Source organism: Melanostigma gelatinosum (assembly GCF_949748355.1).
Source record: "Melanostigma gelatinosum genome assembly, chromosome: 5".
Taxonomy (NCBI): Eukaryota; Metazoa; Chordata; class Actinopteri; order Perciformes; family Zoarcidae; genus Melanostigma; species Melanostigma gelatinosum.
Genome location: NC_136638.1, coordinates 15,519,047 through 15,535,151, shown reverse-complemented (window position 1 = coordinate 15,535,151; position 16,105 = coordinate 15,519,047). Strand labels below are relative to the sequence as shown.

At 38.6% G+C, this 16,105-nt stretch overlaps 1 protein-coding gene and 1 long non-coding RNA gene across 5 annotated transcripts in view; both read left to right on the top strand.

Moving 5' to 3' along the window:
* Positions 1-572: 572 nt before the first annotated feature.
* Positions 573-3,420, top strand: LOC306777209. Its single transcript, XR_013771968.1, has 4 exons — positions 573-708; positions 798-1,142; positions 2,737-2,844; positions 2,994-3,420. It is a non-coding gene; the product is annotated as an uncharacterized lncRNA (long non-coding RNA).
* Positions 3,421-5,962: 2,542 nt separating this feature from the next.
* Positions 5,963-16,105, top strand: part of LOC306777327 (matrix-remodeling-associated protein 5-like) — a 10,568-nt gene continuing 425 nt past the window's right edge. The window contains exons 1-10 of one of the 4 annotated variants that reach the window (XM_079268395.1): positions 5,963-6,090; positions 6,971-7,291; positions 7,432-7,689; positions 9,627-9,947; positions 10,088-10,345; positions 14,059-14,379; positions 14,520-14,777; positions 14,867-14,992; positions 15,301-15,357; positions 15,963-16,105. The exon at positions 15,963-16,105 is cut by the window's right edge and continues 425 nt beyond it. In XM_079268395.1, coding sequence (XP_079124521.1) covers positions 6,042-6,090; positions 6,971-7,291; positions 7,432-7,689; positions 9,627-9,947; positions 10,088-10,345; positions 14,059-14,379; positions 14,520-14,777; positions 14,867-14,992; positions 15,301-15,357; positions 15,963-16,105 — 2,112 coding nt within the window. In that variant the 5' untranslated portion in view covers positions 5,963-6,041. Of the gene's footprint in view, positions 6,091-6,970; positions 7,292-7,431; positions 7,690-7,783; positions 7,905-9,626; positions 9,948-10,087; positions 10,346-14,058; positions 14,380-14,519; positions 14,778-14,866; positions 15,095-15,243; positions 15,358-15,962 lie in introns of those variants that run through there. The other 3 variants (XM_079268394.1, XM_079268393.1, XM_079268396.1) reach the window with 3 other exon arrangements.

The following is a 16,105-nucleotide window of genomic DNA, read 5'->3' as shown; positions in this document are numbered from 1 at the left end:
GATTTGTTGTCGGCCAGATAAGCTACTTTTAAATCACATACTTAAATCTATTAAATTGTAAATTACTTTATTATATTGACCGCAACAGGTAGAAACTCAGCCAAACACAGACACAATTGTCCTTCAAGCTATGGACTGTAAATATCAAAGTAAAGTTTTTATAGTTACAGTAAAATGTAAAATGGATAAGTAAGCAACATTTTGTTGGTAGAAGGCCTGCAGTTTCTCCGAGCATATCTAAAAGCAGAGTACATCTGCATGTTTTAAACATTGGGTGGATTCGATGGCAATATTGGGGAAACATAATCAGCCTAAAAAGACATACATCTAAAGCATTTCATCTTTTTGATCAGGTTCAGTTTGCTGTCCAGCCTGAAAACAATAGGTCTGGTTTTTCTAAACTTCACTGCCTCTGGAGTCGTTGCTCTCTGCCTTTGTAGGGCGCTACATCAGGCTGCAAGAGACTTGTGTTTGAAATGAGAAGTGAAACAAGTTCCTTCCTTCCGAACAATATCTAACCGCCAACCGTGTGCTGTTTCCTGTCAGTATATGTGACAACCTCATTCTGTTTCAGTAGATTGAACAGAGATTAGTTCATTTCTATATGCAGTTCAGTTGTTTTTTTTAAAGGTTAAAGTTATTGTGGATGAGAGAGGAGTATGGAGCCAGTGCTTATTCTTCTTCTGATGTTAGCTGGAGTATCGCACGGTAAAATCCTCATTATGAAAGAAACATTTTAATGCTGTGCAAAAGGTGAATTATTTGAGATGATTCACTTTGAACATGCCTTTTTCCAGCTTTCTTTCCAGCTGGTGAGACTAAATGTAATGCCACACAGAACACATCTCTGTGCTCTGCTACTGTCGGAGGATCTGTGTACATCCAACTGATGACCAACGCCAGTGGCCAGCAGCTGAAGTGTAAAAAAAAGCTTCCCACTGGATCCATAAATGTATTCTCTCTGAAGAAAGAAAGGGTGACTATACAGGAGTCTTATAGAAACAGGACAGAGTTTTTCATCAACAGCGGGACACTCAAGATCACAAAACTGGAGAGGAATGATTCGGGTCAATACACCGTAGACGTCTTTGATCCACAAGGGATCCAACTGAGAACCATTAACGTTAAGCTGGATGTTCAAGGCAAGTGTTTAAAACCTTCCTCTCTTCCAGCTTATACATTATAAAAGGTAGAATCAAAAATGTAATCATTACTGTACACATAGCAGTTACTGTAATCAAATGCTGATATAAAGGCTGTGTAGTGTGTTGTCCAAACTACTTTCAAGAGCTGCTTTACTTCCTCAATTTGCTAAATTTTCAAAATGTACCTAAAAATGCCAAATATACTGTATAACCGAGTCCAGCATCGCACTGTGGCAAAAAAATATTCCTGACAATATTCTTAAAGATAATCTTTCCATATAATCACTGATTATTTACTAAATATAGACTATACTCTGTGGGTTGCACTGATGAAAGGTGCTGTGAAAAAGAGGTCATAGGTGCAGCACATTTAACTTGCTGTGGTTCAGATGTTACTTTCGGTATTTGTCCACTTTGGTCTTATACTCATTTCTTTCACCCAGGACAAGTTTTTTTTATTTTTTAAAGATGAATATTAACGGTTTCTTAACCACGACATAAAGTGAAAAAAAAAAAACATAACTCCACTACTGGAGTTTTTGTCTTCACTGTATAATGGTGGTTGAAACGGCAGGGTGTGCCCCTTTTTATGGCCTCACACTAACGAAACAAACCGCACGCTCATAAGGGGAGAATAGGGAAAAAAATCCAATAAATATCGCCATGAAACTTCACCTGAAATTTCCCCAGCTGATTACGTACATTAAGACAAGTATTTAGAACCAGGTTTGAAAATATTTCATTCATTTTGTTGACATATTTGTTTTTTTAAGGGAATGGTTGGTATTTCTTATCACTCGATAGATCAAAACATTTTCAACAGCCATAAAAAAATCAATCTTTGCCATTTTATTTGGATTACAACATCATAAATCATTGTATAAATCTGGCTATGATTGATTTATGAACAAAGCCCGCTGTAAAAACTATAGAATATAGATTGGAATGAAACAGGAAAGTTTGATGCATGCAAGTGCTACTGAAGTGGAGATTTCTGGCTTATTGTATGAAAAACTATATATTTTTGAGAAAATGGCCTTTAAAGATGTGTATTGTAAAATTCCGTACATTTTGCAAGACACTATATGTAAATATGTAAACAAACTAACAGATGTCACCATGAAACTTTGCCAGTTGATTTCTAACATTAAGACAATTATTTTTGCATTACAAGTTTTCTGAAATGGTATGTTTAAATGTGCAAATGAATATATCGAATTCTAACATTTGGTGAATTTAGGCGAAAGACACAAATCGACAAAGTAGTTAAACAAACACCTAAATGTGTATTTGGGATGTTTTTCTTTCCACTTGATAGAAGTCATGTTATGGAAGCAAAATAACCCAAAATTGACCAGTGCATGAAAAACAATGTTTTCACCTGTTGGTGAATGTTATGCAGTTTGCTGCATGTACAGGGATTACAAGGACGACTTTTTCTCCAATCAATGTCATTATTTCCATGCTCAGCCAACATATTGATATTTAAGGCGCGAACAAAACGTAACATATGAATACATCCAAGTGAAAAACTTAAATGTACATTTAAGTGCTGTGCAGTATCATAACCATTGTGGTCTCTCCTCTCCAGAAAACGTTTTGCACATCTTGATCCCAGTCTGTTCTGCAGTGGGGGCTCTTCTGATAGTGGTGGTGTGTTGCTGTGTCTGCTGGAAACTGAGGCGTCGTAAGAAGACAGGTAAGACTTTACACACCTGTAACCAAAAAATGGTCAATATGATAATGTCAGCATTTCAGTCAACACCGTGAGTGAAAGAGTCTTTTTTTTCTTTTGTTTTCCTTTAACTGCAAAATAATTTTGCTTTATTCTTTGTTGTCTATCCTCAGGTAAATAACGAAGAATAAATGCCTTGAATTTGGACTTGAACTCGCTTGAGGAACAGGATCAACAATGAACTGAGGACTTAAAGAACAGGACTACTTGCAGTACTTGGGAGCTTGAAAAGTATTTTTTTTGTATCTTGCATTAGTGTTGAAAATTACTTGTTTCAGGAAACGCCGACTTGTGGCATCAGTGAAATATTGGGCATGTTACAGAGAGGTATCGTTTGTATTTTAGCAACGTTTCGCGAACGATTTATTGAACCGGGAAGTCAGAAACTTTGAATATCTTTCCAACTTCACCTAAGTATGTTTATCTCAGCAGCACCACTATCAACAGCAGCTCTGTGAAGTCTGATCAGAATAGATAATGTAAATAATTGTAATTTTGATCTACTCTTTGTTGAACTATAATAAAAGACTTAACGGTCACAATTCAGAATCAGAATCAGAATCATTTATTTGATGCATAATATTAAACAATCAACAACAATCATATGTGATGGACAATTACACAATATTTATGAATAGAGCTGTGAAGCTTGTGACTGTACTTCTTACCTATATGGGAGGATGTAGCTGTAAATAAAACGCTGCATTAAATGCTGGATGGGATGAAGTTGCATCATTATGAACGGTAACAATAATTTCATTGATATAAACCAAACAGAAATGGCTATTATTTAGCTGTTAGAGCTTTCACTGAGAATCATATCAAATCACACTTTAAATACTAGCAGGAACTAGATGACTAAAGTAGTTGGGTTGTGTGTATTAGTTGATGCAGCACTGTATACATCATGTTGGGTTGTGACGACATCTACTGGCTGTATTTGGTTTCACTCACATTATGGTTAGGTGTAACCTCTGTGAAGATGTCTCCTGGCTAAATGAATCTCTCGGGGCTGGTCAGGCTTGTGGTAACAGCAGGTTTATTCCACATCTGCATTTGTGACAAAGGACAACATGGAAGAATGGGTCATCTTGCGGACAACTGCGCATGCTCTGTCTTCAGTAAATCCTCCGTTACGTTCAGGATTACCCATAGTTGACATTGATACAGTGATCGTATGGTGGGTTTAATTTCATTTCAATAAAATAGCCGAAATAGAACATAAATTGTCTCTCTTAAATGTATGAGGAGAATTACAAAAGTATATATAACCAAAAATATATTTATACAGATTTCTCACACTGAACTGTTACCTTTTTCATTTTATAATAACAATTGTATAACTGAGTAAACATGTAGACAATAGAACATACTGTAACATACCTGCATTTATGACAAAGGACAACATGGAAGAATGGGTCATCTTGCGGACAACTGCGCATGCTCTGTCTAGAAAGACGGCATCAAATTAGTATTAGCTAACGTTAGCTGTATTGGCGACATTTTTACTGGCAATAAAACACATAAAAAACATATAGTTAACTTAATAAAAAACATGGCGAATATTATCTAAGACAAATAATATTCAACAAAATAAAGCCAGCTCAACTCTTGTGTACTTTTAAAGTTAGTTAACATTATATTGTCCACCGACATTCACGGACCCGTCACCTTCAGTAAATCCTCCGTTACGTTCAGAATTACCCATAGTCCTTTGCGTCTAGATTACCTCATAGTCCTTTGGGGATATTCAGTGCAGGTACACATTTATAACAGCAGGCGGCGGACTTTTCCCATTTAGCGGGATTTAACCTGAACCTCTTCAACTATGTTACATAGGCAACAACTGTTTATGTTCATCTTTGAATGTAACTTTCTGTTTAGTTTCCAGCCTGCATATCAAAGACATTTGTGTTTCATGTTAGTTACAAATACTTCACGGTAGTACCAGAAGTATTTGGGGGGGGGGGGGGGGGGGGTGAAACCCCTCATTTGCTCTCCTTTTACATTTCTGCTGGGGAGCACTCTGTCCATGACAGCACTCAGATTTAGATTATTTCAAAAATACAATTGATGAATATACAATAGTTAAAAACATTTAAAATAGTCCAGACCGAAAGTCTCTTTAGGTCCACAAGAATGTAGCTGAGAGGAGAAGTGAAGCGCACTTCACCCCGCCACAGATCCCACAGCGCCTCCTCTCTCGTTCCACTCAACTGCCGGGAATCTGTGGTTGCTCAGTCACAGCGGCCTCTCTCGTCCGGATTAGTCTCTGCACCGCTCCGCCGCCATACTCTGCTCACAGAGAGTTTACTAGGCTCGGTCACACCTTTCTCTCCTCCCTTTGACGCTCTTCGTACACCTGACGGCCCGCTTGCCGTCTTTCTCCGTGCTGTCTTCCGCTCCATCCCCTCTTCTCCACAGCTAAGAAGGAACTTAACCTGGGGGAAAGTCCCCACACCTCCAGGACAGTGCGCCAATCACCTCCCTGCTTCCCCCAGTGAACAGGTGTTGCTCACTAAACACGTGCAGCTAGCAGTATATGAACATTTTCACAGGCTACAGGAGGAGTGAGTCAGACCCACAAACCACGCACGCACGCGCGCGCGCACACACACACACACACACACACACACACTTTATGACACTATCAAAACCAGAAAGATGTCACACCGTGCACACGTACACATTGTGCAAATGCTTTAATATTAATACCTGTCTGTTATAATTTGAAAGATGATTGGACGTGCAGAACGTAAAAGAATAATACAATAAAAGAGAAAATGTTTGTGTGGGAGGCTGTGTTTAAACTGTATGATGACACTTTATTTTCATTTCTTCACAGCTGAGAGCAATGCCAGTCTTTCCTGTATGTGGTTGGACTTAACACTTAATCTTAACACGCGGAGCAGAAACCACGCGAAGCAGAAACCACGTGAAGCAGAAACCATTTCCAGAAATAGTTTTGTCTTCAGCATCCTTTTAAGGCTTTAATCACCTCATACTGTTCTGTTCATGAATGAGGAACTGACAGTTGGTTAATATTTCTTCTTCCTTTCTTAGCTGACACTGATCACTAAGAGAAGAGAGGCTTCTCATGTGCATGTTTGCTCTTGAATAAGGTTAGTCAGAAAGCTGCTGGCTGGGTCAACAGAGACAACATGGAAGCTGTGATCGGACTGTTTGTGATGCTACTCGGAGTCTCTCACAGTGAGCTGTTTCACTTTTTTAAACTGACACATTTCATGCAGCAGGATCAAATATATACAGTTCAACATCATCTTCATTGATGTGCTCTGCAGAGCAACCACTGACCCACGCTGGGACCAAATTCATACAAGAATCATGACACATAGAATAATTGAATATAATTAAACGTGTTTTTTCTTCTTTGATCTTCAATTGACTGCAATAGATCTATTATAACAAACTGAAAGCTTGGTGTGATTTATGACAATACATTTAAGCTTCAAGATGCAAGATTTATTTAATTCTCACTTAAAAACTGTACATAAAAAGGAGGATCGCAAATTCAGTTAAAAAGCTAATGCTGATTACAACATTGTGTTTCACATGAAATACATTGTATTCAATAACTTAGTGGACTGTAAAGAGAGGGAAGTTTGTGCATGAGTTCTTGGTGAAATGTTTTGTGGTCACATCTTTTGCAATAGAGAACATGTTCCTGTCTGCATTAAGGGAAGTATAGTAACAATTCAACCACACATTTTAATTTTTTGTTTTAAAAAATGAACGGATTCAGATATTTGTATTTATATTTTTCTCGACCTTGTTTTTAAACATTTTATTTGAACTAATTAAACCTGATTAATATTTCACTCATGTTCTTTATAAATCCACTTATTTACACAATAAATGTTCATGAAAACTATTTGAAAGATTTTATTACATTGTACTGACATTTCATTGGAGCTACACAATGTTTACCTTCACAGGAAACACTAAGACATCATGGTTTTATGGATGCACCATTACTTAAAATCCAAATATTCTAGACGACATCTAATGTGCATCAGAACTTGCCATGTGATATGTTGATTTTTAAACTTTTCCTTTTTATTATTTCCAGGTGTGGAAACCTACTGTGATGGCAGACAGGACGGAGCTCAGTGTTATGGACCTTTGGGAGGAACTGTGGTCCTCCAGCTGATGACCAAAGCCTCAGAAAGACATAAATACCAATGGTTCAACAAAAATACATTAATACTGGAAGGGAGAAGGAATATCGTTCTGTCTAATCAGCTAGAAAACAGATCATCCTTTACTGCCAGTGATGGAACATTTAGGATCAATAAACTGAGCAGGACTGATGGTGGTGAATATAGACTTATATCCTTTGATTCACACGGAACTCAATCAGAGAACAGGGCTCTACAGCTGACCATTCAAGGTAAATAACTATTTATTACATGCATCTCATATTCTACGTGCTGTATATCTGTATCCATGTCTGGACTGCTCTGTACGAGAAACTCTAGAGAATGATGAAGATTATGTCAATATGAAAAGTCATCTGAGTGTTTCCTTCAGCTCCTGTGTCCTCTGTCCTGCTGGTCCCTGAGTGTCTGTCCCTGGGAGAGATGAAGGTGTCCTGCTCCTCTGAGGGAGCGGAGAGTCCTCAGTACAGCTGGACTCTGGATGATCACGCTCTGACACACTCTGAGCTCCTCTCTGGAAACACTGACACAAACAGCATCACTCTGAAACAACACGTCTCAGGAAAACTGGTCTGCTCGGTCAAGAATAAAGTCAGTAGTGTCTCAACAGAAGTGAAGATATCTACCTGTGGTGAGTGAGAGCTTGAGTAGACAAAAGTCTGATGTTAAGATACTAATGATCAGCTGAACATCAGTCATTGATATCTGTCTTTCCCACCGGCTTCATATTCATTGACTGCACCACACCCAATGGGATGCACATATCACAGTGGGTGTTTGCAGCCAATAATACCCTGTGTATTGAGCCAACAACAGCTCCCACCACAATCACAGCAACCTCTGCTGGTAAGGAGTCTGGCATCACAGTGTCAATTAACCCCTCCAATAATATCACATCCTCCAATACAACTGTGACTCCTCCTCCACTGAGGACTCACTCCCACCAGTCACGTCGGTTATGGCAGCTTCCCTCTTATGGATCCGTGCTCTTGGTAAATGCCAGGTTAGGTTTTAACGGCTAGGATTACTTCTTTCTAAAACCGTAAGGGATTGTTAAGTGGATTCGGTCTCTAGGATAACCTTACAGAACTCAGTTGTTAGACATACAATGGCTTTAACTTTTTACTGCCACGAGGAACTTTTTACTACTTGAGCAAATGAATGCACTTGAGAAATTTACTTTAAATGCAGATTAGATATTTATTGCAGGTTATATTTAGTTAGTTTGCAAGGGTTAAGCTACAGCTCACATAAAAATGTCACAACACTTGATTCGTTACTTTAATTTACTTCTTCGATAATACTCATTTAGTTTTAGATGCCGTGAAGGCTCGGTTGGAGCTGGATGTCCAAAGGTGCGATGAAAAGGTTCTTTTGGAGTTGTTAGGAGCGAAGGTCTGGCCAGACCCTCGGTCCTCCCGCTCTGCAGGGGAGTCCGCTTAACAGTCCTCAAAACTCAGTACAAAGTCTTTCTAGGGCTGCCGCGTCTTCTCCGTTGTCCAGATATTAAGAGTCGAGCAGTGGGGAGAGGAAAACCTCCGTCTTTAAATCTTATTGTCCACGAACAGCGGTCTTCTTTCCGTGAACAGAGACGAAGTCCTCAAAACATCAGTTACGATCGTCCGTATCTCCTCCTCGGCGCACTTGGACGGCGCCCGCGTAGAAATCCCAGTTTGCTGCCTGCAAACGTCTCCTTTTATCCATCATTTGGGCTGGTGTTCTGCCCCCTCCTGTCCAACACATGATCTCATCTCCCCACCCACTTGAGTGGGCGTTTGGTCCTGGACATGTCCAGACAAGTCCAGGCAAGTCCAGGCTTATCCTATATTATATATATTATGCCTCTATGACTCATCTCTTGCAACAGTCTTTTCCTAACCCCACCCACTACCATCAGTTCCTAACTTCACTCTTTTTGCTAACTCATCCTGACAAAACACTTTTCCTACATTTCAGCTCCGGTCACACAGAACATTTGTTAATCAGTTTTTACATTTGTTAAATCAGTTTACTTAGTACACATTTGCTTATAAAATGATTATTGATCTCATCCTTCATCATTATTGTGCTTTGTGTCTTTTCTTCTCAACCATCATTATTTCCCCATCCCTTGAAGCCAACACCCTGCTTACTTCCTCTTTCTCCGTACTTTCTACACTCAGACTGCACTATACTCAGATACACTTATTATTATTATCAGGTTTACATTTGTTAAATCACTCTATGTATTAAACATTTGTTATGTAACGATCGTACACTTTATCTTTCGATTACACTTTAACTATTGATTTCTGAGTATATGCTTTATGCTTTTTATATCCTGACCTTCCCCTGATCGTGTATGCATGTTTTCGAGGCAGCTCTCGTGAGCTCCACTCTTCTCGACACATTGTACTGACATTTCATTGCAGCTACACAATGTTTACCTTCACAGGAAACACGAAGACATCATGGTTTTATGGATGCACCATTACTTAAAATCCAAATATTCTAGACGACATCTAATGTGCATCAGAACTTGCCATGTGATATGTTGATTTTTAAACTTTTCCTTTTTATTATTTCCAGGTGTGGAAACCTACTGTGATGGCAGACAGGACGGAGCTCAGTGTTATGGACCTTTGGGAGGAACTGTGGTCCTCCAGCTGATGACCAAAGCCTCAGCAGCACATAAATACCAATTGTTGAACAAAAATACAGTAATACTGGAAGGGAGAAGGAATAACATTCTGTCTAATAAGCTAGAAAACAGATCATCCTTTACTGCCAGTGATGGAACATTTAGGATCAATAAACTGAACAGGACTGATGGTGGTGAATATAGACTTATAATCTTTGATTCAGACGGAACTCAATCAGAGAACAGGGCTCTACAGCTGACCATTCAAGGTAAATAACTATTTATTACATGCATCTCATATTCTACGTGCTGTATATCTGTATCCATGTCTGGACTGCTCTGTACGAGAAACTCTAGAGAATGATGAAGATTATGTCAATATGAAAAGTCATCTGAGTGTTTCCTTCAGCTCCTGTGTCCTCTGTCCTGCTGGTCCCTGAGTGTCTGTCCCTGGGAGAGATGAAGGTGTCCTGCTCCTCTGAGGGAGCGGAGAGTCCTCAGTACAGCTGGACTCTGGATGATCACGCTCTGACACACTCTGAGCTCCTCTCTGGAAACACTGACACAAACAGCATCACTCTGAAACAACACGTCTCAGGAAAACTGGTCTGCTCGGTCAAGAATAAAGTCAGTAGTGTCTCAACAGAAGTGAAGATATCTACCTGTGGTGAGTGAGAGCATGAGTAGACAAAAGTCTGATGTTAAGATACTAATGATTAGCTGAACATCAGTCATTGATCTCTGTCCACAGCAACCTCTGCTGGCATCACAGTGTCAATTAACCCCTCCAATAATATCACATCCTCCAATACAACTGTGACTCCTCCTCCACTGAGGACTCATTCGACATTGTTAGTCAGTGAAAACTAACTCTGCTGCAGTGAATTCATTTGAGTAACACCCACCCACCAAACCTGTGCTTCCTCCAGTAGAGATGAGCCCTGCTTACGTAAGCAAGTGAAAACCAACTCTCCTGCCACAGCCCTATGTTCACATGTGATTTCTGTGTCTCTTAATCCGAGCAGATCTCTCCCGGCTCATATGTGGAGTGCGAGCAGCTGTGGTGATTCTTGCATTCATTGGGATCACCGTCTTTTTTGCTTGGAAGCAAAAGAAAAACAAGATGGCTCAAGACTCTGTTGTCCGTCGACAGATTGAAGATCAGGAGAACTCTGTTGTGATGGTTGGAATGAGAAGGTCTTCATCTGATCTTTAACTGTGTGAATCCGGTGTCGTGTGACTATTTTCACTCGGTCACTTCAGTTGTTGATTGGTAAAAGAGGGATGCTTTACTTTGATTTAATTCGCGTGTAGACATCGTCTTGTTGTCAAATGTTCAGTGCGTCGATGCCTTTGGAGAGTGATGAAGCATCCAGAGGCCCACAGCACAGTTTAATTATCATATTAGCTCTGAAACTCATTTTGATGCCATTTAGAAATGATCGTACACGTAGATTTCCAGATCGACGCTCTCTGGTGAAAACAATGTATCTCCAAATGTGGTGACCTTTAATTTTTCAGATTAATTGAAGGATTAAGCTTTTCTTTCTCCTACTTCTTTGTGTAAATCAGATATTTAAAACACGGATCCATGGAAACAGATATATTCCTTAGAATGACAAGTTTCAGATACAGATTGTTTTTACTTTTTTGACAGGTACTTGCCTTAGAAGCTATTCTAAAAATGGTGATTTTGCATTCAAAGTGTGTATTAAAGACCAAACTGTAATTATATATCATACATTTTACAGCCATATTCACATATATGACGAACGTTTTTATCTCCTAAATATTGAGTTATGTAAATAATAGTTGTGTGCTTTTCTCATCTATTAATAATTACAAATAGAGGTCTGTTGTTCTCCCATGTTTACAAATAGTAATATTGTTAAACCTTTAGAAGTATTACATATTAAGACTTCTATCCTTGTTAAGTTTTATTGTTATGTATTCAAAACCTGTCAATCAATCCTTTTGTTGACATTTCGATCACAGACTTTAATTTCTGCTGAGGGTTGAATAAAACCTCAGCCTCATCATCAGTGCCAGTAGGTGTGAGGTTTTCCTCTACTGGTCCACAGAGGAGCTACTGTTGCTTATTGATAATTCTGTACTCAGTAAAACTCTCTGTTGATAACATTTAAACATCAATAAAACATAATCACATGTCTGTTCCTGCCTCAAGAGGCTCCACACAAACATTCTGCCTCACTAAACGTTAAGTGTATAATATGACTGCTTATTGCTGCAAGTGCAATGTCAGAAGTCTTTTCATGTTTTAGGACATTTGTTTTTAATCAACAGTCGCCAGTGGAGGGCGACAGAGTCTTACGAGACATTTTGTATTTTGATGCTTCAGAAACATTGTTCTTGAAACTTTCATGCCAATAAAAACCATTTGAATTGATTTGATTTGAATTGAATTGAATCAAGTTGAATTGAGAGACAGGAGGGAGACGTGATGAATTGTTAACGTGAGCTCAAAGTAACCAGAGACATTGCAGAGATAGCAGCATGGTTTTTAGACCACTGTGACCAAACAGCAGTGTGATTGGAAACATATCTGAGCACCTTGGGGTGGTTTATTGTTGCCTCTTTCTTCCCTTGTTTTATACATCTGACAAAACACAGAGCCCTTTTGTCACAGGAATAAAAAGCAGAACATTTTGGTTGGTCTTATTGCAAAGAGATTAAGTATACTGAAGAAACAGCAGCATTGATTGACCAATAATAAAGTCTAAAGCTGTATAATGCTGCTCTACCACTGACGCTGACATAATTTAAAAATATAATATTGTGATAACTATAATTTAATTTGTACTGCCCTGTTCAAGTATTCAAGATCACATGATAAAAACTCCAATTCATGTCCACTACACTGATCATGTTTGGTAAACTGTGTTTTAGTGGTTCCTAACCTTTTATTGTCAAAGAATTTTCAACAATTTAACTGTTTAACCTTCAGTGTGTTTATCTGAAATGTATCAATATGTAGCTTTAAAGTTGAACTGAACATCAGGCCTATACATTCCAATACACATAAATATGATTTTCATGTAACTTTATACACATTTCTTTGTGATTTTGAATTATTTTTACATTTTAATCTGAAGACTTTAATAATCTTAATTTAAAATATAGTTTGGTGTATGTAATTAGTTTATGTGACGTAGTTTGAGGGGTTCAGACAATGTTTGGTTCAATTTAACTTGTAATCATTCATTAAGAGATATTTGACAGGATGTATCAAACACTCATTTTATTGGAAATGATGAGATGGAGGGATGACAAATTCCAGCTACAGTCTCAAATCCTCTTTCAGCAGAAAGGAGGAATGTTTCCCTCACTTCCACTCCGTCCATCACCTACAGAGGTCATGTGGTTGGAGGCTAAAAGGGGAAGTGAAACCCATATCACTTCCTTTTCTCTTTTCTGCCTATTAAAAGTTGAATACAACAACGCTCTGGTCGGTTAAAGGTTTGTTCAGATGTGCATGTTTGCTTTTGGGAGAAAAGTAGAAAAGTTTGTCTGTCAGCTGCTGACTGGGTCAACGGAGGCTGAACACTGAGGAGACATGAAGGCTGTGATCGGACTGTTACTGATGCTACTTGGAGTCTCTCACGGTGAGCTGTTCAACTTTTAACACTGAGTCGTGGCTTTAGACATTCTCCTCAGTTATGCAGGTCAAATACTGCTGTTGGTTCTAAGGAAACTTTATTGATCAACTAATATATAATAATCGACTGTTTAAATGTAGTATTTGAGCTCTTCTGAGGTTCAGTAGCTTTTGAAAAATCTAGTTATTTCTAAGAACGATAGCAAATCCGGAGATCAATCCCACGTGATTGTGCAAACTTTCTAAATATTAATCTATTAAATGACTTCATCTCTAAATGTGATCCTGATTTTTCTCTTAAAGTCACTTGAAAGTTTAATATAAAACATTGTATGACATGTACCACGTCATATATCATGCTAAACAGAAACTATGTTTTTATAACAATAGATACTATTCTCAATGTCGTGTGAATAATTTTATACATTTTCACCAAATACAGGATGAAACATGATGTGGTATCTTCAAAAGTTTGGATCTCCAGTTTAGTTTAAAATAAAGTGTAAAAAACACAGCATGCGTTGTTAATAACTGGATGTGGTTAACTACAATATGACAAAATGTATTACAGTAAAATACCTCTGTTAGCTGAACATAAAAAATGTTTTTGCAGTCACGGGTCATGTGTAACACTCAGCAAACATATAATACAATAAACGCCATAATGTTGTCTGATAGAGACACAGCTGCTCCAAACCCACTCGTGTTGCTTTAGATTCGCATGTGCCTAAAACACTTTCATGTTTTTGTTCCAAAATGTTCAGGTGTGGAAACCTACTGTGATGGCAGACAGGACGGAGCTCAGTGTTATGGACCTTTGGGAGGAACTGTGGTCCTCCAGCTGATGACCAAAGCCTCAGCGACACATAAATACCAATTGTTGAACAAAAATACAGTAATACTGGAAGGGAGAATGAATATCGTTCTGTCTAATAAGCTAGAAAACAGATCATCCTTTACTGCCAGTAATGGAACATTTAGGATCAATAAACTGAGCAGGACTGATGGTGGTGAATATAGACTTATAACCTTTGATTCAGAGGGAACTCAATCAGAGAAAAGGGCTCTACAGCTGAGCATTCAAGGTAAATAACTATTTATTACATGCATCTCATATTCTACGTGCTGTATATCTGTATCCATGTCTGGACTGCTCTGTACGAGAAACTCTAGAGAATGATGAAGATTATGTCAATATGAAAAGTCATCTGAGTGTTTCCTTCAGCTCCTGTGTCCTCTGTCCTGCTGGTCCCTGAGTGTCTGTCCCTGGGAGAGATGAAGGTGTCCTGCTCCTCTGAGGGAGCGGAGAGTCCTCAGTACAGCTGGACTCTGGATGATCACGCTCTGACACACTCTGAGCTCCTCTCTGGAAACACTGACACAAACAGCATCACTCTGAAACAACACGTCTCAGGAAAACTGGTCTGCTCGGTCAAGAATAAAGTCAGTAGTGTCTCAACAGAAGTGAAGATATCTACCTGTGGTGAGTGAGAGCATGAGTAGACAAAAGTCTGATGTTAAGATACTAATGATTAGCTGAACATCAGTCATTGATCTCTGTCCTTCTCACAGGCTTCATATTCATTGACTGCACCCCACCCAATGGGACTCACATATCACAGTGGGTGTTTGCAGCCAATAATACCCTGTGTATTGAGCCAACAACAGCTCCCACTACAATCACAGCAACCCCTGCTGGTAAGGAGTCTGGCATCACAGTGTCAATTAACCCCTCCAATAATATCACATCCTCCAATAAAACTGTGACTCACCCCAGTGAGGACTCATGGGACTTTATTCGTAAGTGAAAACTAACTCTGCTGCAGTGAATTCATTTAAGTCATTTCCATTATCTTTGTTTGCCATTCTCCACAAAAACACCTGTAATGTTTGCTAACTTAAAGATCTGTTTGTCTCTTGTGTCTTTTTTTTTTTTTTTTTTTTTACAGTAAAAGATTACTTGACAATAACGGCTGGTGTACTGGCTGCACTTGTACTTCTGTTAGTGGTCGGGATAGCTGTCGTCTGTTCTCAGAAGAAAAAGAAAAAGAACAAACCTAAAGGTACAAAATAAAACTTCCCTTTCCTCAACTCATCACTGCAATGACCCATCGGGCAATATACTTATTCACTTTCTTGCCGAAAATGTGATGAGAAGATTGAGATCACTCTACAAACTTGCCAGTGATATAAATCTTTTCGTACATTTCTCGGCAAGAGAGTACCTCCCAAAATGTCAACTTGTTGTTAACAATCCACTGTACAAACAGACCGTGGTGGAGTAAGTATTCAGATCCTTTAGCTTTAATACTACACAGGAAAAAATAAAAGTCTTTTACAAGTATTGAAAATGTTACTTAAAAGTATGTTAGAATAATCTGGAAATGTACTTAAAGTGTTAAAGGTAAAAGTACTCGATACAGAAAAATGTATGTTATACTGTTATACCAATAGATTATTATGCATGAATGTAAAAGCAGGATTTTATTGTTGTAGTCGATTGAATGTAGTAGAAAGTAGAAGTAGAAAGATTCCAGTAAAGTACAAGTACCTGAGATTTGTACTTAAGTACAGTACTTGAGTACTGAGTATATCTCAGCATTAAATATATATATATATATATATATATATTTATATATTTGTGCCACTCTTTCCTTTCACTCTGCAGAAGAAGATGACCAGGAATTGACCTATGCTGATGTCAAGATCATGCAGCGACCGGGGAGGCAGATGCAGCAAAGAGCAGGGCCGGAGGTGGAGTACGGCGAAGTCATGTTTTCAGAGCGACCTCGACAGTCTGTTCGACCAGCA